General features: G+C 34.3%; 1 protein-coding gene and 10 non-coding genes across 11 annotated transcripts in view; 8 read left to right on the forward strand and 3 right to left on the reverse strand.

Annotated features, from left to right (window-relative positions):
* The first annotated feature begins 3,072 nt into the window (after window positions 1–3,072).
* On the forward strand, window positions 3,073–3,146 carry Trnan-guu. Its single transcript has one exon. It is a non-coding gene; the product is annotated as a tRNA-Asn (tRNA).
* A 1,142-nt stretch (window positions 3,147–4,288) lies between these two features.
* Trnan-guu lies at window positions 4,289–4,362 on the reverse strand. Its single transcript has one exon. It is a non-coding gene; the product is annotated as a tRNA-Asn (tRNA).
* Window positions 4,363–8,057: 3,695 nt separating this feature from the next.
* On the reverse strand, window positions 8,058–8,131 carry Trnan-guu. The gene has a single exon. It is a non-coding gene; the product is annotated as a tRNA-Asn (tRNA).
* Window positions 8,132–10,287: 2,156 nt separating this feature from the next.
* On the reverse strand, window positions 10,288–10,361 carry Trnan-guu. The gene has a single exon. It is a non-coding gene; the product is annotated as a tRNA-Asn (tRNA).
* A 4,169-nt stretch (window positions 10,362–14,530) lies between these two features.
* On the forward strand, window positions 14,531–14,604 carry Trnan-guu. The gene has a single exon. It is a non-coding gene; the product is annotated as a tRNA-Asn (tRNA).
* A 1,091-nt stretch (window positions 14,605–15,695) lies between these two features.
* Trnan-guu lies at window positions 15,696–15,769 on the forward strand. The gene has a single exon. It is a non-coding gene; the product is annotated as a tRNA-Asn (tRNA).
* A 2,107-nt stretch (window positions 15,770–17,876) lies between these two features.
* Window positions 17,877–17,950, forward strand: Trnan-guu. The gene has a single exon. It is a non-coding gene; the product is annotated as a tRNA-Asn (tRNA).
* A 1,518-nt stretch (window positions 17,951–19,468) lies between these two features.
* Trnan-guu lies at window positions 19,469–19,542 on the forward strand. The gene has a single exon. It is a non-coding gene; the product is annotated as a tRNA-Asn (tRNA).
* A 1,603-nt stretch (window positions 19,543–21,145) lies between these two features.
* Window positions 21,146–21,219, forward strand: Trnan-guu. Its single transcript has one exon. It is a non-coding gene; the product is annotated as a tRNA-Asn (tRNA).
* A 2,334-nt stretch (window positions 21,220–23,553) lies between these two features.
* On the forward strand, window positions 23,554–23,627 carry Trnan-guu. The gene has a single exon. It is a non-coding gene; the product is annotated as a tRNA-Asn (tRNA).
* A 1,169-nt stretch (window positions 23,628–24,796) lies between these two features.
* LOC125029555 (uncharacterized protein DDB_G0271670-like) overlaps window positions 24,797–25,000 on the forward strand; it is a gene marked incomplete at both ends in the record, with an annotated part of 1,014 nt that continues 810 nt past the window's right edge. Inside the window, one exon of the mRNA XM_047619510.1 lies at window positions 24,797–25,000. This exon is cut by the window's right edge and continues 810 nt beyond it. Coding sequence (XP_047475466.1) covers window positions 24,797–25,000 — 204 coding nt within the window.

Raw genomic sequence — 25,000 nt, forward strand, 5'->3', positions numbered from 1 at the left:
ACAATTGTCGTAAATTGTAGCATGTGTTACTTGAATCCCCAGAGGGATTGGTGCCGGAAGTGGTCTTGTCTGTATGTTATATTACACTGCTGAAAAATTGCTCTCCAATAAATAACAATGTGGATAATTGTGATAAACGTAATAACTATAACTCAGTTAGCAATAATGATAATGATAAAGGAAACAAATATTCACATTTACAAAAACCATAATAATGAGAAATTACCTAACGGAGTGGGGAAGGGCCTCCAATTGATGCCTCCTATAAAAGAAATAAAAATCGGAAATATATCACAGGAGGTTAATAAAAACAAATCACGTATATAAAGTCTTAAATAATTTAATACATGAAGATACTCGACGGACGACTATATAATCATCTGGCAGGAGAGATAGATTCTCAAGTTAATGTAGGCTTTAAAAAAAATCAAAGATTACCTTTTTAAAATTCTAATTTTGCCATCTATATTTATCATCAAACTCAAACCATAACATTATAGAAAGGGTCGACAAGGGACCTACGGGAGCCGGAACCCCAAATATCTAGCTACACTCTTATATAAACATCAGTGATAGAGGGAATAAATATATATGTATATGTGAGTGTGTGTGTGCACATATATGTGTCTATTTGTGCGTATGTGTACATATATATATATATATTTATATATATATACATATATAAACATATATATACATATATATAAACGAGTCAAAGGGTATATAAATTATATAAGAAGTATACGCCTCCAGGTGTTCAGTCCAACGCAGATATCCTGTGATAGTCAATAATACCCTTAGACACATTCTAAATTCCAAAATTCCAAAATCTGCCGCCCGATGTAATGACATGAATACGTAAAACTATAACGAGCTTCAAGTGTGCGTCTCGTGTTTCACACGTAAAAATATTGAAAAGAGTGGAAAGTATTTCTAAACATAAACAACGGCTACACATCGTGACTTCTTAATATCCCTTGTTGTAGTGCATTTCTAGTTCGGCTAGCGTCCTAATGTTTCCTTTCTGTGCAACTAATAACGTTCTGATGTGAAGTCTTAACACATTATGCATTCTTAAATACTATATAAGACTACAGCAATTTGATAAAACGATATACAGAGTAAGCGGGTATAGTTGTATCACTTATTGCTTCAGCGTCTGTAAGTCACGATTATTGTATAGTGCCCACATCCCTTGGTTACAAATATTACATGCCTCGTGAGTTGACGTCAAATTAATGGGCATATTGTGTCTCAATCTAACTACCAGGGTAACACATGAAGCAAGTTGTGAAAGTTAAACAAAAGGAAAACAGGCTAAGCTTCCAAAAGGGCGTTCCTGTTAGAATTAGTTAATTTGCGTATATTTCTATATTCAATGGCGATATGACTACGGTAAGTTTCAACCAAAGAGTGCAGGCGTCACAAGTTCAAAATCTGCAGTAGGTACATTATACTCACGCGGCAGAAGACAGAGTAAACAGGTATGTTGGAAGACACGAGGCAGTTCCTATGTGAGTTAAGAAATGGAGACAGTCTCTAGGTAAGTCGGAGAAGAGGAAGCCATCCCGGGGAGCTGGAGGAAAGGAGACAATCCGAGAGGTGAATAGGAAAAAAAAAAAAAAAAAAGCAGTTCCCCGGTGACGTCGTAAAGGAGAGATGGTAATCGCGAAGTAAGTTGGCAGTAAGGAGAGTCCCCAGGTGAGTTGGCGAAGAGGCAATATCTAGGGTAGTTGGTGGAGAGAAGGATGTTTCGATTTGTTGTAGCAGTCCCTAAGTGAACGGGGATTGTAGTAGCCCCTAGGTGAGCTGGTAGAGAGAAAGCAGTTCTCAGGTGAGTTGGAGAAGAGACAGACCCCAAGTGAGCTGGAGATGTGGCAGTCCTCAAGCTGGAGAGTAGGCAGTTCCCAGGTGAGTTGCAGAAGAAGCCGACGATAGGCGAGTTGGAGGAATGTGTGGCTCGACAGTTCGCTTTTCCCTGCCTTTTCAGCTTCATTAGAATTTTTAAGGTCTTTTTGTCTTGTGCATCTATTGCGTCATTATTTGGAAGTTTTTAAAAACAAGGAACTGATCTTTGTATGCGTACGACAATGGTTGTAACATATTTCAATAATGTGGTAAAACCAACCCACTCCTGTCAACCATTGTTCAGCAAGCTCAGTTTGTCTAAGGATGTGAGATTAGCAGGGAAAATGCTTTTCTTTCTAAAAGATGAAATGGCTTTTCCTTCCACTCTCAGTGAATCCAACCAACCTCATATTCCACATTTAATCTCTTTATTCTCGCCCTGCACCCACATTTCCTGCAACATTAGCCTGCACCTAGGATAATACCTCTCCCTATTTTCCCAAGTGTTTCGTTTGTAATACCTATCCCTCTTTACAATATTGACAAATAAGATACTTCGTAGGTTATGATACGCTGGCAACACTTTTTTATATCTTTGGCTGAAGTTTTGTTATGATCACAAACCAGGATACAGAGAAGAACGTGAAAATAAAATAATCCAAAGAAACCACTTCCAGTATCCCAGGTTTCCAGAATCGCTAGATGTGTAGTCAAACCATAAACAATCAGCTACATAAACAAAGTTTCATTACAGTAATGTGTTTGCATCCTTACTCCGAGTCTCTGAAAACTGAAACAAATAAAAAACTGTATGTTCGGCAATGTTCCCGTGCATCGTATATCTTGCATGCAATTCTCTTCCCAGAATTTACCTTCGCAAGCGAAGTCGATGAAGTCCACTTAACCTTCCAATCTAAGAACACTTCAGTCATCCACGATGCTTGTTTAAGCATTCTGATGTTGGAAAGATTATTACAGATATACATTTATATACGTATCCATACATATATTTGTGTATATAGAATTATATATGTTTGTGTGTGTGTGTGTGTGTGTGTGTGTGTGTGTGTGTGTGTGCACGTGTGTATATGTAGATAGAGAGAATATATGTATATAAATATAAGCTATATATATATATGTGTGTATATATATATATATGCACACGCATACACACACATAAGTACATCTATGTATATAAGTATGTTTTCCAAATCATTCAGACATGCCTTCGTGGCACAATTGGTTAGCGCGTTCGGCTGTTAACCGAAAGGCTGGTGGTTTGAGCCCACCCGGAGGCGAATGCCTTTAAATTACGTAATCCAACCACCCCGGAGTTATGTTCTGTTCACTGTAGTTTTTTTGGTGAATGTTGTTACATACAGATGTCTCCACGTGTGCTCAGCCGGCAAGGAGTCTATCAGTTGGCCCTTGTGACCGATCCTGATTTCCACATTCCTTGAATTGGCTAGAAAATGTGTTTTTCCTTTTAATACAATTGATATCAATATTGTTATTATTGTTACTGATGATTATTAAATGGTTCTTCAAATATAGGTAACATTTAAAACAATGAATTAATACAAAAGAACCTTCCCAAAAGTCAAGGAAAAGGGTAAACAGGTGAGATAGGTAGGATTAATAACTGACTCCTTGGTGACTAAGCAATTGTAGAGCCATCTATGTGTAAATGCAATAAATAAACTTATATTACAGTGGGCATGACATTAATTATTTAACACATACACACATTTTGAATAGCATCTCACCTGATAAGATTATGGAAGCTTAAATAATTGAAACGCACACACACACACACACACACACACACACACACACACATATATTTAATATATATACAATTTATATATACCTATATGTGTGTATGTGTATATATATATATGTATATGCACATATGTGTACATATATTGTATATATCAATATAAACTTGTATATATGTATATATGTACTTGTATATATGTATATATGTACTTGTTTATATGTATATATGTACTTGTATATATGTATATATAGATAAATATATATATGTACATACGTGGTTATACTTGAAATAAAGTATACTGCTGACATAAGTATATCTGATTTTGACTAAGCCTAAACGAGTAGTATATATTTCTCTCAGTTCATCACATAAATAAATGAACATTAGTTTCAAACAAGGACTCCTTCACTATGAACAAGGGCGTAAACATTTTTTTTTTTTTTTTTTTTTTTTTTGCACTAAGTAGATTAAGAGAAAATAAAGTTAATGACGTAAAAGTTTGTACATTGAAATGTATTTTTTTCAATTTTATATTTGAGTTAGCATAATTGCACTTCAAGATAATGACTTGGGCATTGACATCTTTAAATGCAGATATTACCACAATTACCTTATAAAACCAATATGGCAAGTAATCTATTGAACGTTAATTAAAAGTAACGCCCCCGGGTGGGCTCGAACCACCAACCTTTCGGTTAACAGCCGAACGCGCTAACCAATTGTGCCACGGAGGCATATAAAATCAAATGAATCCTTCATAACATATTTGAAATTTTTATCCTCAATTTATTGTAAAGTGATGTAAAGGAATCATATAACGAAAAATTCATACCTTATAGAGAATTATGCGCATACTTCATGTGCCATTTATCTAACACACATATGTGTATATGCCTAGCTATCTATATACACATTTATCTATCTGTCTATCTACCTATCTATCTATTAATCTATATAATGTATGCATACGCATACATATATTACTTAATACACACACATATACACATACATATAAGTGTGTGCAGTTGCGGAATTATATTTCAATATACTTTCTGGGTCCCACTTTTGTGCATCTGACAGCCACTTCGATGTAAACATAGCGTAAATAGTATTTTTAATGAATAATGCGGAAACCTAGGCTGTTTGTAACAAATAGTGTAAATGACAAAATATAAATGACCAATAAGTGTATTAGTATCAGCTACCATTCATAAGAGCACAAAGAATGAAGCGTTTTCAAGTTTCAAGAAATATGCTACTATAATTGAAAAATGTGTGGGAAGAAGGGTAAATGTCGCCCCACTTCCATAGGTCTTGTCATTATGATAAACAACCAATTCCAGGAAATCGGATTAGAAAATATATATATCCCACTACAAAGTCAACGATAAATAATACTATATGCCATCCCTTGTTTGAAGAAAACGAAAGATCAAATGGCTAACGTGGTTTCCAAAAATGGATACTAATACACTATTTGTTTGCACACATATTGTAAAATATATAAACGATGTTACGACAAAAAATCATCGAACACACTGTTGCTTTATGTTTATAAGAGTTATATGTCTGTAAACTGTAGATTCTTCCAGTTAATTCAATCTAAAACAATGCATTAAATCATATTAGAAAGAACATTTTCAAAGTACGGAATTAGGAAACGTATCATCTAAGTAATTATAAAGTTTTCTTTTCCAAAGTTAATGAATAGTGTAATGTGAAATTCAGCAACATGCATACCTTTTGAAACTTTATGAAAGACATCTAAAATTAAAATGCTTTTGGAAAAAAAGGGTGGTATGTTCATTCCTTCATCTTTGTTTGAACATAAAAGTTTTTCCATTAACTTGTGGGTTACATAGTTAATGTCTACGTATCCTGAATTTGGAAACAGGCTCTGGATCATGCTTCTCTTTTCAACTGGTTCTACCCGCAACATGATACTGCATTAGTCACCATATACAATACTAAGCCTTGTAAGCAGCCCTAAAAACCTGTTTTTATCCCTTCAGTTTTTTATGTCTTCAACATCATGTATGTGCTCCTTAGACTTCACAACAAGGATTTTAATTTTCACGTTTTCCTGAAAATGTCATCGTTCACATTTTGTACCTGAACCTAACGCTATTTCGACCCTTGGTAAATATTTTTTTTTTTTTTTTCTGTCATCCCTCTAGAGCCTTACTATCTTTCCCAGTAATGTAGTGTAATATGCCCATTAAACTGGCGTATCATGTATGTGTAAATATGTATAATATACATATATAATGTATTTATTTATACATACTTTTATATATATTGTGTGTATTATATATATATATATACACACGTGTGTGTGTGTAATGAGTGTACGTGCATATATATATTTGTGCGTTTGTTTACATGTTTTTACTCATTTATATATCAGCAGTGTATGTATATTTACATATTTCTATTTCTGTGTGTATATAAATTGTATATATAATATACATATAAACCACACATGCACGCATACATACATATATTTAATGCATTATTTTTTATGTATATGTTAAAACTCAATCATAGTCTTAATTCTGTTCGGATTCTTTCATAGTAACTTATGCAAAAGAATACATAATCAATTAATCAGCATGGCTTTGAAATGGAAGACAGATATACGTTTTCTAAATGTAATTTGCTACATAAGATACACGCCAGAGGAATGGTGATTGATCAGAAAACCTGCGTGCAGCCGATTACAACACTGTACATATTCATATATGTAGGAATTCTGCCAAGGAAAACCTCAAGGGGACCGTCCCTCAAAATGGTGGTGGCAGGCTAAAAATAGGGGGGTGAAGGGGGGTGAATTTGTTTCATATCAATAAACTCCAAACGGTCTTACCGATTTTTTCAAAAATGGGTATTTTGTTCAATTTAGCATTCTTCATCTTTGGTATAAAATTGTGGAAATTCCCTGTACACCCCTCATTAACTTTTTACAATATGCGTCTCCAGTGTACCCGTATTGGTTCACACTTGCAAAAAAAAAAAAAAAAAAAAAAAATCAGCATTAAACTGATTCAAAAAAGCTCACGTCAATCTCTTTAGATTTTATCGATGTTTATGCTGATTTTTCATTGCAAAGTATGCAACAGTGTAGGCCAATAGCCCACGCATCAGAAAGTCCCGATAGGCGGGTTCAGTATGAGAAATAATTTATATCTAAGCCTGAGCGCCTAATCATCGTCAGTCAGATCAGTACTCTGTGCAATTTTGGTTAAATTATTTTAGTCGTTCATACCCTGATGTGTCTATAAGCACTTGGCCCTACACTGTACATGACAAGTCGTAGCCAGGACTGGCAAAGATGAGTGAGTAAATGCCCTTACAGTGGCCACAAACTACCGCATGAAGGCTGGAAAGCTTAGAGGTATTGTGGTCTCTAGGATAAGCCTTCGGGTTTCGGTGATTTGATTAAACAAATAACTAAGAAGCTATATATATGTGTGTATATATTATGTGTGTGTGTGTGTAAAGAGAGGTGTATATATCACTTAGATTAATATACACAAACGCATATATATGTATATATAAATATATATACATATATAAATAAATGTATAATATATTATACATAAATAGGTCTGGTATACTTTAAAAAATACCCCTAGAAGAGCTTATTTTTCTAATTTTTGTTCTCTTCGGTCCCCAACCTAACATTGCCCACCCAAGAAAAAGCTGTACATGTGTATATATATATATATATATATATATATATATATATATATATATATACATGTTTATATGTATATATATACTGTGCATATATGTGTATATACATATGTGTTTATATATGTACATATATATATATATATATATATATATATATATATATATATATTCATCTGTATGTTTTATGATCCCTGCAAAACTATATATAACTCTACACAATAATAATGACTAATAATAATAATTTGTATGTGTGCGTGCTATTCATCAGATGTGTTTCAGGAATAAAATAATTCGACGTAAACTCGCGAATATGCGTTGAAAAAGTAAGGATCGATAGTAATTTTTAGGCAGAATTAAACATTACTATTACTACTATGCAGAGTTCGAAATAGTTTTGAGGAAGTGTAGGGATAACAAAAAGCATTCGTGTCTTTATAAATCAGTCAGTTATTGCATCAGTTACTCATTATTTAATAATAATCAAATCAGTAGCTATCCACACATATCCACACTACAGATATCTTTCGGGATGGAGTCAGTGGGTGTGATTTTTCTTCTTTTTCTTTTTTGCCAGAGTATACGGGAAGGCGTGTGTTGCGGATACAAGAAGTGAAAATGGTGGTTAACACATTATGTTGGTAACGTTGGATGATGAATTTGGAAGTGAAAAGACTGTATACTAACTGGGCCTTCGATTGTGTTTTTCATGTTCACAATGCCCGTTAAAATCATACGCCCCCGGGTGGGCTCGAACCACCAACCTTTCGGTTAACAGCCGAACGCGCTAACCAATTGTGCCACGGAGGCATATATTATATTCCTAAATACCTTAAACTTAGTATTTGTCACAGAAGCTTTTTGTATAACATTTACGGTAACATTAGCCATGAAATATTTCTTGCCTTGTCACTGAAACCTCTATAAGCAGAACATAAGATTTTGTTTGATAAATCACTGTTTTATCCAAGCATACAACTTTAATTTATTTTACTTCGTGCAACAGTACTTTGTGGAACTGGCAAAAATGCACTTTGCTGTAAAGTTAAATTCGTATGAGATAGGGGTAATGGGTCTGACACCATGTCATAGAAAGAAATATGTAAGTTTAATGTTCCATCACCGATTGTGGGAACCACTGCTCTACACAGTCGCCGTCTCTCTTCATTTATAGTTGCAGTGATTTCAATGCTATATATACTTCACCCAGTTCAAATTGTTTCTGTACCTGGTCGCATGATACGTATCCAACTTGCAGATTGCAACTAGACGTAGTGTCTATAATCATTCGAAAAACTTATACTTCCAAACATGTAAAAGCTGACCTTATAACACTGATATTTCATGTGTAACACAAATTGAGCCGTTTATATCCTAAAAGCAGAACTCTTCGGTCACAAACTTCCCCTTTGAACTTACAGGTTTTCCAATATAAAGGGTGAACTCCTATGGTTTCGTCATCTGAAAAACGATATATAACATTCCCATAAAAATTGTACACTTCAGCAGTGAGAGTTTGGTTGTGATCTTACTATTTTTTTGCCTTCAGATAAAACAGTAGCAGTTTTGGCGTAACGTCTTCCATATGCTGTTTAACATAATTAAATGGGAAGGAACCCACCCCAACCACCAACAAAAGAGAAACAAGGCACATTTATTGGGACAGCAACCGAACATTTTAAGTGTGCATGATAATCCCATCTGTCTGTCGGTATACGGTCAGGGTAGTCTGTCTTCAGTATTTTAATCATTTCTGCATAACTTTAACGTCAATCGTTTAAAACTTTATGTTAAGTTCGGTTTCCTATAATTTCGGATTCTTATAAACTATTTGACTTTGAGGAAATTTAATTCTGAAATGGTATCACCCATGAATAAACTTGTAATTTTAAGGTTCAGATCGTTAACCCAACCACCCCGGATTAATGTTCTGTCCCCTGTAGTTTTTTTGTAAATATTACATGCAAATGGCTCGACATGTGTTCAGCCGGCAAGGAGTCTATCAGTAGGCCTTGGTGACTGATCCTGATTTCCACATTCCTTGAATTGGTGGGAAAATGTGTTTTTCCCTTTTAATACAATTGATAGCAATACTATTATTGTTGCTGATGTTATGATTACTGAATTGTTATTAAAATCTCGATAGCATTTAAGACAATGAAATAATACAATAGAATCTTTCCAAAAGTCAAGGAAAGGGTAAACAGGTGAGATAACTGACTCCTTGGTGACTAAGGAATTGTAGAGCCATCTATTTGTAAATACAATAAATAAACTTATATTACAGTGGGCATGGCATTAATTCTTGTCATACGTGCCGACTGAGTTAAGTAGTAATTCAAGCATAAATAAAGTGCAAATCTGATGCGATTACCTGAAAATACAAACCCTACATTTATAATTGTAGAGCCATAGAATCGAAAATACAAATATAAACTTATATTACAGTGGGCATGGCATGTATTCTTGCCATACGTGCCGATTGGGTTAAGGTAAAAACGATCCCATATGATACAACAAAGGTCGATATGTGCCATTTACTTTTTCAAGTAAGTGTTCTATTATTGTCACCCTTTGCGTTTTAAAATAAATGCAAGAGGAAATTTATTTCTAAGTATGTGTGAACAAGCATAATGGAAATTGTAAGGCGTATCTTAACACCTAAAAATATTTCGTTTAAATCATATTTTTCTAATAGTGTGAACTATAATCATGTCAGTAGTGCCTTTTATGTAGTAACCAAATTATTAAAATATGATTTATATCATAATAAAGTGTGAATAATGTCAAATATAATTTAACTGATTCAACAAAGGCAATTTATGTTGATTATATATTTCCTTACCAAGCATGGGGATACATATTCGAGTACACATGTATCCTGGTTACAAACTGACAAATTTTGCACCGGTGTCGCTTAGTGTTTTTCTGAGGGCGGGTGACAATTCTCAATTGATTAAAGGTAACGCCCCCGGGTGGGCTCGAACCACCAACCTTTCGGTTAACAGCCGAACGCGCTAACCGATTGTGCCACGGAGGCATGCAAACGTAGCATAAACTTTATATTTTATTTTGGCCAATTCTAAAATATGTCTGATACGGTGTATGTATTAGCATGTCCATAGTGTTTGCGGTGACACATTTTGATATAGAAAATTCAGACGAGTAGAAATAAGCCACTTGGAAGGATTTACTGTGTATCCATGTCAGGGTTATCATTAATGATGATTGGCCTTGAGTGGTAATCCTCTCACCAACAGTGACATATACTATTGTTCCTACTACTGTCGTCCGTCATATGTTAAACTTTCACCTAATACCTGACCAAGGACTTGCGTGACTGATGGTCATAAAATCATGTTTAACGTATACTTTGTTGTCACCTGTAAATAATAGTAAAATCTGATTTTATATTCTGTAAGCAAGAGTAATGACTGATAACTGTCAATATGTCACAGATTACTGAACCAATAACCTGCTAATATTCTTCCATTTTCCATCCCACTCCTGATTCTTCTTTACACTTGTTTACAAGTTCTTGTCACAGTCTTCTTATGTCATTTACGTTAGTCTTATCGCTGTATCATCAATTATAGTGCTCCCGTCTCTTCAAATGCTTTCTCTTCACACACACATGTACATATATGTACATATATTTATATTTTACAATATATGTGCGCAAATATGTTAATATATATATATATATATATATATATAATTGTATATGTATATATATATGTATGTATATTTATATATATATATATATGTACATGTATATACATATAATCCATAAGTATAAATACAAATGGACATACAATGTATAATTGTATGTGTACACATACAATAAACCTTTATATAAATATATGTGTGTATATGACTGTGTGTGCGTGCGTGTGTGTGCGCGCGCGTGTGTGTGTGTGTGTGTGTGTACATATGTTTACATAAAATATATACATATATATGAGTGTATGTATTTTATATATATATAATATGTATGTGTCTGTCATATATACACATCACTATATGTATATATGTATATATAAACACACATGCAAACATAAAACACATACATGTACGTAACAACTTTCTCTTTCTATATAAGTGAAAAGCGGTCTGACATACGTACGGCCTCGTTTGCAGTACATAAACTATATATCTAAACTTAACACACTACAAAATATTGCAACCTGATATTGAAGTAATATCAGGTTGGATCAGACATAGTATTAAAGACTCCTTTTTCTTATACTCTAACAAATACAGGCATTTGTTTCTCATTTTTCATACCAACGGAGATGTCACATTAAGGTAACAGCCTAACATTATGATTTACAAGCTCTTTCCATCTTCTAAATAATCAATCAAACACAAAACATTCAACATTCCGTATTTTCACTAGGTAAAATAAGTTAAAAGCGAACTGAGAGACTCGAACCTCTAGCAGTATACTCGCTCGTACACTGGGAGTTCCAGCTGACGGTTGCCTTTCACTTTTTTGCGCAGATGAAAAATCTTTTCTAAAAAGTCACTGCTACGTGTACACTCACTTCATATTATCACTGGTTTCTAACACAATTTCAACTACCAAATTGGTGAATCTAACGAAACTTTTTTTTTCTTTATTCTTGTTTTTTAATGTGCCACCAGATTTGACCTGGCATCTGTTTCGTGACCTCCTACGCGTGCGAATCCTCTGCAAATGCACCCTTGGTAGCCAGTTCTCGTAATATCTAATAGTAAAAAATAAGCCTAAATACCACAAATCTACTATTGTAAGTAAACTCTCCTCCGTTCAGTAATTTAACAACAGAATGTGAATATTCTAACCATTAATTGACAAGCTGAGAATATAGGGAAGTAGTTTATAGTATCCATAAAACGGAGATGCAGCTTCCTAGACAAATACAAATATATTTCCTCATACATTTGAAATAACTATAAGGTCGTAGCATCCTTCATTTTAAGTACTAATTCACTGTTTAACATATTTGCAGCGATGGTGTACGGTGATATATCTAACCTATAGTAGGTCGGGATTCGATCTGCTTCCATTTCAGAAACCTGTTTTCCAAGCCCCACCATTTTGGTTTGAACCATTCTACCTGGGAAACGTGGTCCAACCAGCCGTCTACATCTGACAGGGAAATCAAATACAGCTTTTATAATAATCGTTTATTTACTTTAAACGAAATTTATCAAAATGTAACAGCATACCGCTCAATGTGATATTTTTCATGGACTAAACGTCACACCAAGTATAATTTCAATGATCTCAATGAATATTATGACTTTTTACAATGAAAGTATCAAACAGTAAAGATAAAACGACAGGAATATGCGACAATGCACGCGTTTCCATAAATAGTAATGACAATAATAAAACTAAAGAATATACCCAAAAATCATACCTGTTTATACAGTGTCTACATTTGCGCGTGTTTTTATTTATCTGCCTGTCTGTCTTTACAGATATGTGCATATACACTAATGCAGGAACGAGCTTGCACACACACATATATATATATATATGCACTTCAGAATCTGTGCACCATACACACATACATACACACACACACATACACACACACATACATACACACACACACACAAACACACACACATATATATACATATATATAAACCGAATATTTTGATTTCCAGATAAGTGCTCCAGGAAAGTATTCCAGGAATAGGGCATACTAGGCGTTAGCATGGGCAACCCTTTCCCATTCCCGGTTGAACAGAGCAAGGTAACGGAAAGGTTGGTGGTTCGAGCCCACTCGGGGGCGGAAATTTTGCAAAAGCATCGGTGTTTTAGATTCACGGAAGGGTAGTTATTAAAGGCAAAAACAATTCTTCTCCAAGTGCAATCTCCCGCCTTATGCATCAGAACAGAGAACCCGTTTCTTAGTAAATGATAGTAAAAAAAAAAAAAAAAAAAAAATCTGCGAAATTTGCAATCAGTGCATAAGATTTTTTTTTAGCAACAACCACTATAAAGATAAGTGATGGTTGCAACAAGATTATTTTACATTATTAAGTTATAATACACAATTTAAATATACATTAATGGGTATGCATACAATTATAGTGAAATGCATGTCCTCTCATAAGAATTGCAATATATTTATTATACCTTCATATCCAAAACTATATAAACAACTCAGTAGGAGATAATATATTTTAAAAGACACAACGCCATTCATACAGGCATATCTAAACAAGTATATCTAAATAAGAAACGCCGTGATAATCAGAAATTCAACCTTCCCTACTTCCAGCACGTAGACTGGAAGTATTTGTGTTTGTGTGTGTGTGCGCGCGCGCGCGCATTCACTTAGATACAGATATAATCACATGTATATATATATATATATATCACACACACACAATGTATGTGTATATATATCACACACATGCATATATATATATATATATACATATATACATATATATATGTGTGTGTGTGTGTGTGTGTGTACAGGTGTATAAACACAGACACACACACATATATTTTATAAATGTATATATGTATGTATATATATATCACACTAAAAGAAAAGACACCCACAATAAGAAAATATTTGTGTTCATCCATGTAGTTATGTCTGTCTATCTGTTTATATATAATATTGTGTAATGTATTTCTGATATACATAAAAAAATGTATGTTTATATATGTATACACAGATATACATATACATATACATATACATACACATGTATAGACACATACAAACGTGTGTATGTGTATATATATGGATATATATACGTATATATATATATATATGTACATACACATATGTATACACACAGAAACACTGACACACACACACAAATATAAATATATATATATATATATATATATATATATAGATATATATACACATATGCATATATATGGTTATGCATTGCGGGGTCGCCAAGCTCTGAGGAAAAATAATATAGGCCAATTTGCTATTCATATTGCGAATATATTATGAAGCCGTATCTTCAGCGAATATTATATATGAGTTATATGACAGAAAAAATAAATCAAATATCTCGGTTTGGGGACACGGATGTGTCGGAATTTTCAAGGAATTGTAAACAACCTGGTATTATTTGCTTTACGAAAGTAACATTTTGTTGAATTGACAATAAACCGTCTTAGTCTATCCTTAGAATCGACTGATAGGTTTGTATTGGAATTACATTTCTGAATTTAAAGCCTCCGTGGCACAATCGGTTAGCGCGTTCGGCTGTTAACCGAAAGGTTGGTGGTTCAAGCCCACCCGGGGGCGAAAATTTAAGATATTATAGATACAAACAGGTGAAAGCTAATATCAACATGTGGTAAAAGAAAGCTTACTCTCTTGATAACAGTTCACTAAGAAAGTACGTTCACATTACACACACATATATATAAATGTATGTTTGTGTAAATACGCGCGCACACACACACACACACAGACACATATATATAAATATCTATCCATCTTTATATATATATATATATATATATATGCACACACATAAATATGTATTTATATTGATGTGTGTATATATGTATAAAAAGACTGTGTGTGTGTATGTATAAATACACACACACACACACACATATATATGTATATGTATATGCATATATATGTATACACATTTATATACATATATATTATACATATACATACACACACAAGTGTAAACAATATTTTAGGGAATTTACACACACACACATGTATACAATATCTAAGTGAAAGCACACACACACGTTTATACAATACTTAAATGAATGCGCACACAAATACATGTGTATACAACATTTAAGTGAATGAACACACATACATACATTCGTGTATAATTAGAATTATATTTGTATCTATTTATCTGTCTATATGTGTATGTGTGATATATATATAAATATATCTGTATCTATCTATTTATCTATATATATATGTATGTGTATCTAATTATCTATCTATATATCTATATATGTGTGTCTCTCTCTCTCTTATATATATACATATATATATAGTGTGTGTGCGTACGCAGGTCTGTATATGTTTATGAATATATGAATATATATACGTATGTGTGTGTGTGTGTGTGTGTGTGTGTGTGTGTGCGCGCGCGCGCATAAGGAGTCCTTCACATACTCCTCTATTACTCTGTTGTAGGGTGCAACTTAAAACATTGTTGATTAAAAATATAGATGAATGAAAATAATTTTTTAGAATACACTGCAGTAAGGCTGCGAGTAACAAGGACATTTAGGTAACCTGGTTTTATTAGTTTTGCAGAGGTTACTTTATGCTGAATATATAGTATACATGCTTTATCTACTTTCTAAATTTATTGCATAATTTGTATTAGAAAATCGTACATACTAGTTAAGGCCTCCGTGGCACAATCGGTTAGCGCGTTCGGCTGTTAACCGAAAGGTTGGTGGTTCGAGCCCACCCGGGGGCGAATATTTAATAAAAACTCTTGTTACAGAAAGGGGCTAGAGAGTCAATACAATTTAAGGGTTGCCTAACTTTGCTGACAATAGCTACTTGAAAAAAGATGTATTCACAACTTCTTGTGACAAAACGTTAATTTTCATCACCACGACCATTTAGAAAGTGGAAGGTATAATCCAATTAATTTTAAGGTTATTGAAATTGTGTATTTTCTAAGCTTATGAGTAATGTCTCCTACTTTTCCCTAGATAGGTTTGCCACATTCTTATGTAATGTATTACAATGGAAATGCGCTTTCAGCAGGTCAGAAAAAATATGACTTTTTAAAAATGAATTTACTAAACCGCTACGCCCATATAAAACAAGGTTCTTCAGAGTATGGGTAGTATGGCCAATGGTTCCCCATATACCATGAAAATATGATACATACCTGCGACAATGGGAAATAAAATATGCATACAGACAAAAAGACAAAAAAAATATATGATACAGATTACTACTACTGTTAACTACTCCAACACATCCTCATACCCCGTGATCCACGCTGATTTTTTGCCATTCCCGTCTCCTGTAAGTTAAGGAGTGATCACCCTAAACTAACACATTTATTTACTAGTTAAATGTTTTCCACAAGACACTGCTCTGGGCCGGTAGTGGCCAATAGAAGCTAGACAGTTGTCTGGGCACTAAATGGGAGTCACACACATTTTGAATAATTTGAGCCAAATTTGCATATTCAGTCCTCTTTCTAGAGAGTTTAGAGTAATATACACAAGTAGTTGCCTAATATGAATTAAATTAGCATATTGCAGTTATCCAAATAAATGGACGTGGACATCACGCATGTCACGTCAAAATTTCTTCCAGGTAAACAAATGGACATATTCACAGTACACCGTCACATAGAATCACGGCAATTTCCAAGAATGTTTTGACGTGACGTGAAAATGCCATTACTAACTAAAGCATACAGCCAGTCTCTCTTTTGGTGTAAATGCCTCCCGAAAATTAGTGCTCTTGACAAGAATTTTTTATAGCATCTTTAACAACAGGTTGATTTTGAATCTTGACATTCGAAAGTACTGAAAAAAAAAAAAACTTCATCTTCCAGTTCTTTGTAGAGGGGGCAACTATTCATTCCCCAGCATGTCACATCCTTTTCTTTTTAGAGTTATTTCCTCCTCAACATCAAATAGCAGTACACTTTTTACAAGATTTTTCAGATCACGCGCTAGGATTGGCGGGAATTGGACGCTGGACGAAGCTGTTAACGGTGCAATTGACGTGATGTGATGTGGCGTAACAAATGGTGTGATGTGATGGGTATTGCGAATCGACTCAAAGGCGCTTAATACCCCCAACGCCTGCTTTATTGCCTGGTTTGTATTCAAAATGTATGGTGTATTATCTTATTTATACAGGACGTTCATACAAGAAAAGATCAGTTGCAGGCTCCACTTTTTCATATATAACGTGATGTTGTTACATAAATACCATATACCGTATCAGTCATTCATTGCATTGCCTTGTCTTAATGTCTTGTTCTGCAGTAAGTTTCTGTAAGTTCTTGTCTAAGTGTACTAGTTATCGTAACGTGTTTGTAAGTAGAGTAACTAATTTGTTTGTAATTAAGGGTTTTCTGTAATAAGAATATGCGTCTTTTATCGAAAAATGATTGCTTCCTTGTCTGGAACTTCGCCAGGCGATGGTCTTTTCTACAAAAGCCGATATATATACATATATAAACATATATATATATCAATATATATAATCTGTCTTGCGGATAAACAAACCTCTAAATGTGATGTATTCTTCATTCCGTTTTTTTTTTCACATCCCAGACACATGAATGCTGTTCAAGCAATTCTATAAATCGTACTATATTTGCTAGCCTAATCAACGTTGATAAAATTTCTTCTCGAATAAGCATCGGAATAGAAATGCAGCAAGTATCGGCGGGCACCCGAGTGAAGCCGCCACCTAGAAGACTTTTTATAAATAGTTCAAAATGGATTTATGTAATGGTACGGGTGCAGAAATTCATTCCTGTGCTTTTCACAAATCAATCTGCTTTGCATTGCAATATTTTTCAGAGTTTGCAATATGTAATTCATGCCTCCGTGGCACAATTGGTTAGCGCGTTCGGCTGTTAACCGAAAGGTTGGTGGTTCGAGCCCACCCGGGGGCGCTTCTTTTGAAAGTTCAGAAATCCATATATCACTAATCATACTCTTGTTAAATTCTTTCAACTTTAACTACTGATACGTGCTGAGCGTACGAAATGTTACTCGCAGATGTACACAAACCATGAACTATCATTACTCTTACAGTTGTAATATAACAAATATCATTCATTAAATGAAACATTTTAAGCCACACGGTTATATAAAGTATCAAAATGATATAAATATTTATTAGTATATTAAACTGCTGTTATGCAAATAACAATAATAATAATAATAATAATAATAATAATAATAATAATAATAATATCAAGAAAAATAATAATAACAATAATGATATATTAATTATAGTGATAACTTACATAAAATTGCCAAGGTATAAAGCCGTGATAGTGTGAGCTGTATGGATGTTTAAGTTGGTGTAACTATACTCGTATAGCAGACTTTTTTTTTTTAAACAGAAGATGAAATCAGCATGAAAGTCATAGCGATCCCCAAAAGGATTGGGGAGGGCTAGAAAGAGGGTCGCAAAGCCTTGGGGAGGAAATATTTATGGCCAATTTACTAGGTGTTCAGATCAAGAATGCTGTAAAGCTGCATTGGCAAGGAATACTGTATTAGAATTAAGTAAGGACTGCTTGCATTTTTTTTTTTTTTTTTTTTTTTTTTTTTTTTTTTTTTTTTTTTTTTTTTGTATCTACCTTAGCTAAACATATAACGGGAAAGGCTGATGTCGGAGGATAACGGATGTCGTGGAGTTGGATTGCGTGAGTAACAAGGCTGAGAAACACTTTACCAAACAGATCAGAGTGTAGGAATTTGATATCTTTAACACCAACATTAAAGAGAAAACTGGTTATAAATCGCCACGGCAACCGAATGCTAACGCCAGCCTAATAAAGATCACTATAATATAACAGCACTTCGGTTGGTGCACATGTTACAATTACTTAAGGAAAAGAAAATATTGTATCTTGAAAATGTATATTAAAAAAATGTGAATACAAGCATATCAGTTCGGCCGCTTCGAACGGTTTGTAGTTCGACTCCACACAAGCAAGACACTATGGATAAACAATAAAACTTAAGGGAAATATTACCCAAAACGATGCTAAATAAGAATTTTAATGATAAATCTCTTTTGCAGTTGCCAGTATGCAGCTGCGTGTGTATATTTTTTGTGCATTATTTTCTCCATTATTTTTCTGTGTCTGCGATACGTAAGCATTCTCTAATACTTTGTTATAATATAGTTATAAAAAAACAACCCAAAACAGGGATACTTGTAAGCAGGCAAATACATTATTATAAACCAGCGTATGTTTGAGAAAACTAAGTCTACAACCTTTTGACACATGAGCACGCTTCACTTTATATAAAGTGTCAAAGCTTTTTCGTCACCGACCACTTGGTGCTATACAGCCAACGTTAAAGGATAACCCCTTTCAATCAGTTACATTTTATGTCTGATTCTGACTTTCCATTGGATAGGTTTGTATTATATACTTCACTTTTGATGTTAAGCCTCCGTGGCACAATTGGTTAGCGCGTTCGGCTGTTAACCGAAAGGTTGGTGGTTCGAGCCCACCCGGGGGCGTTTCTTTAAAAACCTATGTGTATAACTTAACATGATAAGGTAAGAGCTAAACTACAATACACACCACGCTTCAACTTTTCAATCAAATATCCCTTTATAGCACCTGGGTATGTGTGAACTTGATACGTATTTATAGCTGGATGTTATGAGGAAAATCAACAAGCAGTTCAGAGCTTTTATACACTGTCTTTTTCTTGATCTTTAAGGCTGATATCAGCGCGTTTAATAGCATGATAAACAAAATCACACTGGATGATCGCTAGAGCACTTTTTTTTTCATAATTTAACCATAACATAAAAACAGCCTTTCCAAAACCTAAGTAAATGAAATAAGCACGCAATATTTTTGCCTATATTATCCATAAAAGAAGATGGTTATATGTGCACCAGAAAGTACAAATATACAGGACTGATGAAGGCCTACAGGTATCCGTGGTCGAGTTACTTCAAGTTACGCAAATCCGTTAGTTATATTAAACCAACAAATGCCACCAGAATGAAGGGTGACGCTAATTACCACGTTAAAATACACTGGTATACAAAATACATATACAGACTATGACAAGAGCAATATATGCTTTATATCTCAAGTAGCCTTTGTTTACTTCAATGTAAAACCGTAATGAAGACCACAAGTATTTTCTAGCTATACCTTAAATATACTTTCCTTTGAAAAGTGTTAATAATGGTTATGATAGTAAACCACTTCTACTATTACTACTACTACAACTACAACTATAACTATATACTCCTACTACTACAACTATACAGTAGTACACAAAAAACGGAAATTAAAAAAAAAAACATAAATAAAGGACAGATTAAGAAACTGTAAGATAATGTTCAGGAGTCGGCAATTTTTGTTTGTTTTTATCTACTATGCCAAGGAAAATCAAATTGCAAATATCTTTAATTTAAAAAAAGTCCTATGAATAAAAGTGAATGTATATACCATTACCGTAATTCATTAGGCATGCCTGACTTTTATTATTACAAACGAAATAATATCATATCAAATCCTATGGAAGTATTTTTTCATTGCAGAAATGGGAACTGTATTGAGATCGCAAAGTGCGAAAATATTTCCACATATCAAAATCGTATGTAAGACAATATTGAAGTAGCAACTGGGGAAAGAAAATGAAAATTGTCTGAAAGCAAAAATAGAGGTACTTCATCACGTGATCACATGTGACAGCCTTGAGAGAACAATTTTAAATTCGTTAATGTTAATAGCGATATTTACAAATTACGCAAATCAGACAATAAGCAAACAATAATAATTTTATTGGTAAAGTTCTAAGCAGAAGTAATGCAACATACAACAATAATGTGCGAACAATTTCTAAATAAGCCATACATGTAAGTTGTGGTTATACTTTGCAATAATTATCGTAAAGGATTTTATACTACTGTCATTTACTTCATACAAACTTTGAAGACGTAGTTAATAGGGTTTTAAGTACGGTGCAGTATAGTTTTACTTACTTGTATCTTGAAACTATATATTGTTGTACCATGGTTAACAGTTGCTGTTCATGTTATCTCACTTTAAATAAATACTTAAAAATATATATAATAAAAAAAATTATTCTTATTCCATGCCTCCGTGGCACAATTGGTTAGCGCGTTCGGCTGTTAACCGAAAGGTTGGTGGTTCGAGCCCACCCGGGGGCGAAATCTTTAGTTCATGGTGGAGCTAGTTTATCATAAAATGCTACATTCCGTGACATTACGCGCAACCAAGAACGAACCAACCGTTGAATTCCTCAGTGACACGTGACCGACGCTCTCCACTAACAATCTATCGTCACTATCCATTACTGGGATGAGCTATAGAATGACCCCTAGATTTCACTCACCCTTCAGCAAGTTCCGTCACTCTTTACCTGTCCTGGAGGCTGTCTCCGTCACCTTCGCCACAATAGCACCTAGCTCCAGCTAACCTGCCGCTACAGCAACTCTTGTAATAAATCTAAGTTCAATAGTAATTCACCCTTATTTACCACTTACGTAACATAGAAATTGCATGTTATAATTTTGATGACAGCAACCGTCATGACTGTAATCGCGACCAAGATACTTAAACCCGAGAATGCAGTATTTTGGAATTTTGAAATATGCAGTATGCATTTCTTACTTTCTTGAAGTAAGACAAGGTCTTTCTTCCATAAGCTCAATAAATTACTGGCCTTCCTTGAAATTTCAGGTGCCCTCCCCCTCCAAAAAGTAGGATGAAACAGAAATTGCTACCTGAAAAAATGAATCAATGAATTAAAAACTTATTGGTTCCTTAGACAAGGCAATATCACCGACATTTAAAACTTGCATTCATAAATTCATCTGACAATCATTCAATCAGCGAATAGCTGCCGGTTCTTTTCTAGTGCCGAAGATAACTCTGGATTCTTATGGGAATCGTTAAAATTCACGATTAAATTGGGCTGGCTATACTATTACTGAGTATACACTACTGAATATGATAGTGGCCCTAATAACACAATTGAACTGAGGCTGAAGTATGTATGATAATACGGAAGACTGACATCCCTCCTGTCAGACTTTTCCTATCGCTATTTCAGCATTTCCGTATTGATGGTTTGGTGCGGACAGACATTAGTATTTTCTGTTTATGAATTAGATTGATTTCTTTTAAGTTTCATTACTATTTACTTTTCTCTAGGAGAGGAGCAATAAAAAAGTGATTCAAGTCTTTCCTCTCATATGAATCACCATTTATGACCTACGAGAAGTATATAATACAAGGAGAATACCTCGTATTAGTGAACCCAAAGTAATGCCTAACGGCATAAACTAACTGGTCCAAGGGTCTGTCGCCATAGTGCAGGTCCTCTCAGTATTCCTAGTTGTCTCTCGTGTCTAACGGTTGCCGTCATCTACCGCCTTGTTAGAATATTGTCTATGGCATGCTAGTATCTTTCTGCAGGCACCTGATGACGACTCTAAGCGATGAACAGTTGTGTCCCACAAAATGTAAAATTCACTCTTCCACAGATGATGCAGGGTCAGATGAGGAGTGGATACTGCAGCATTGTTAGGTAAGATCAGGGAGCGAGGTTAAAGTAGTAAATAGAAAGATCAATCAATCTGAGGCCTAATTCAGTGGGGTAAATGTTAGTACTAAGAAGGGACAAATGAGATATATAAAAGAGAATCATCCATATCTCCTCACCTGCATGTGCATCGAAGAACCATAAATCCTCACCTAGGGAAATGACTGCCGGCGCAAAAACGCACGTTGGGGAAACAAAATTGCGATAGGGGAAAAGTTCAACTAGGAAAAGGCTCTATGGTCTATAATACTAGTAATGACTCATTATTATCATTACAAGCGTCAAATAAAATGCTAATACGCAAACATATTATACAGGATAATACCAATAGTAACAATAAAGTAATCCTAATTATAATAATCATAATAATAACAGTAATAATGACGATGGCGACGACGATTATAAAGGCGATGGCAACAATGATGATAATAGAAATATCAGTCGTAACAATGATAATGATAAGGGTATTAATAATGATGATCATGGGTACTGCTACTCTTACGCTAATAGTAGCAGCAGCAGTCGTAGCAGCTGCTGCTGCTGTTGTGGTTGATTGTTTGTGAGGTCAAGCAAAGGAATTAATAATTCCTGAAATAGGAAACTGGTTATAGAGTCGTGAGGTTTACTGCACAGCTTTCTCTGTACTGCGCCTGTTCTCCAGTATCTAATCTAGGGATTCTTGAGAAGCCAAAGCTGATTCAGTCTTTCTAGTTGCAGATAGTTAAGAAACTCAGAAGTGTATTAACTTATTTTTTAAAATCGCCAAAGTGACTGTTGCTATTTTTATTTTGTATCTTTATTCATAAAACTTAGCAAATAATTTTGTGTTGCCTAGAAAAGCTATCTCAAATATCATCTTATTCCAAATATTGCGTCGTGTTGCAAAATTATTAGTCAGACTCCGAGTGTGCAAGAGCAAATCTTCCCCTTGATTTAAGCCTCCGTGGCACAATCGGTTAGCGCGTTCGGCTGTTAACCGAAAGGTTGGTGGTTCAAGCCCACCCGGGGGCGAATATTTTAATAATCAATGCAATGCCGGCTGAATTTTGTGACTTATCTGCATCTTAGGAGTGGAACAGCACTCGATAAATAGGTTTTAGTAGTTAACGGTATAACAGCCAAGAGTATACCCAAGATTATTATAGGATAGGCTATTTTATACCCGGTGTATAAGTTAGGATAGGCCAGTTAATACCCAGAGTATAAAATGGGCTTGGTTATAATATACCCCCCCCCCCCTAGAATATTCTCCCTCACTTTTCCATGTAAAAGTATATTACTATAGTGCCAGAAGATACTAGCTGTTGTTAATGTGTATCACACACTGAGCTCAAAACTAGATATGTTTTGTGCATAGTGCATTTTACAAGCCACAATATTAATCTTAAACTTAAAATATCTATTCATAGGGCTAATTTGTGGAAGCATTTTATTATATTGTATATTGTACAGGTCGCAATGTTTTGAAAATCTAATATGCACATTTTTGTGGCTCGGGTTTGGACAGTTATGAAATTTGTAACTGATCACAAGTTTAATGTGGCGAGTGTATTATAGTTATTACCATCATTAAACGTAGTAGTAGCGTACGTTCATCTCAAAATAAAAGCAATAATGTTTCTAAAATCAATAGTATTGGTAATAACGAGTTTTATTCTGATCGGCAACAGCAAGTGAACATTAAAACAAGTAGTAGTAGTAGTAGTAGTAGTAGTAGTAGTAGTAGTAGTAGTAGTAGTAGTAGTAGTAGTAGTAGTAGTAGTAGTAGTAGTAGTAGTAGTAGTAGTAGTAGTAGTAGTAGTAGTAGTAGTAGTAGTAGTAGTAGTAGTAGTAGTAGTAGTAGTAGTAGTAGTAGTAGTAGTAGTAGTAGTAGTAGTAGTAGTAGTAGTAGTAGTAGTAGTAGTAGTAGTAGTAGTAGTAGTAGTAGTAGTAGTAGTAGTAGTAGTAGTAGTAGTAGTAGTAGTAGTAGTAGTAGTAGTAGTAGTAGTAGTAGTAGTAGTAGTAGTAGTAGTAGTAGTAGTAGTAGTAGTAGTAGTAGTAGTAGTAGTAGTAGTAGTAGTAGTAGTAGTAGTAGTAGTAGTAGTAGTAGTAGTAGTAGTAGTAGTAGTAGTAGTAGTAGTAGTAGTAGTAGTAGTAGTAGTAGTAGTAGTAGTAGTAGTAGTAGTAGTAGTAGTAGTAGTAGTAGTAGTAGTAGTAGTAGTAGTAGTAGTAGTAGTAGTAGTAGTAGTAGTAGTAGTAGTAGTAGTAGTAGTAGTAGTAGTAGTAGTAGTAGTAGTAGTAGTAGTAGTAGTAGTAGTAGTAGTAGTAGTAGTAGTAGTAGTAGTAGTAGTAGTAGTAGTAGTAGTAGTAGTAGTAGTAGTAGTAGTAGTAGTAGTAGTAGTAGT

This window comes from Penaeus chinensis, chromosome 10 (genome assembly GCF_019202785.1).
Source record: "Penaeus chinensis breed Huanghai No. 1 chromosome 10, ASM1920278v2, whole genome shotgun sequence".
Taxonomy (NCBI): Eukaryota; Metazoa; Arthropoda; class Malacostraca; order Decapoda; family Penaeidae; genus Penaeus; species Penaeus chinensis.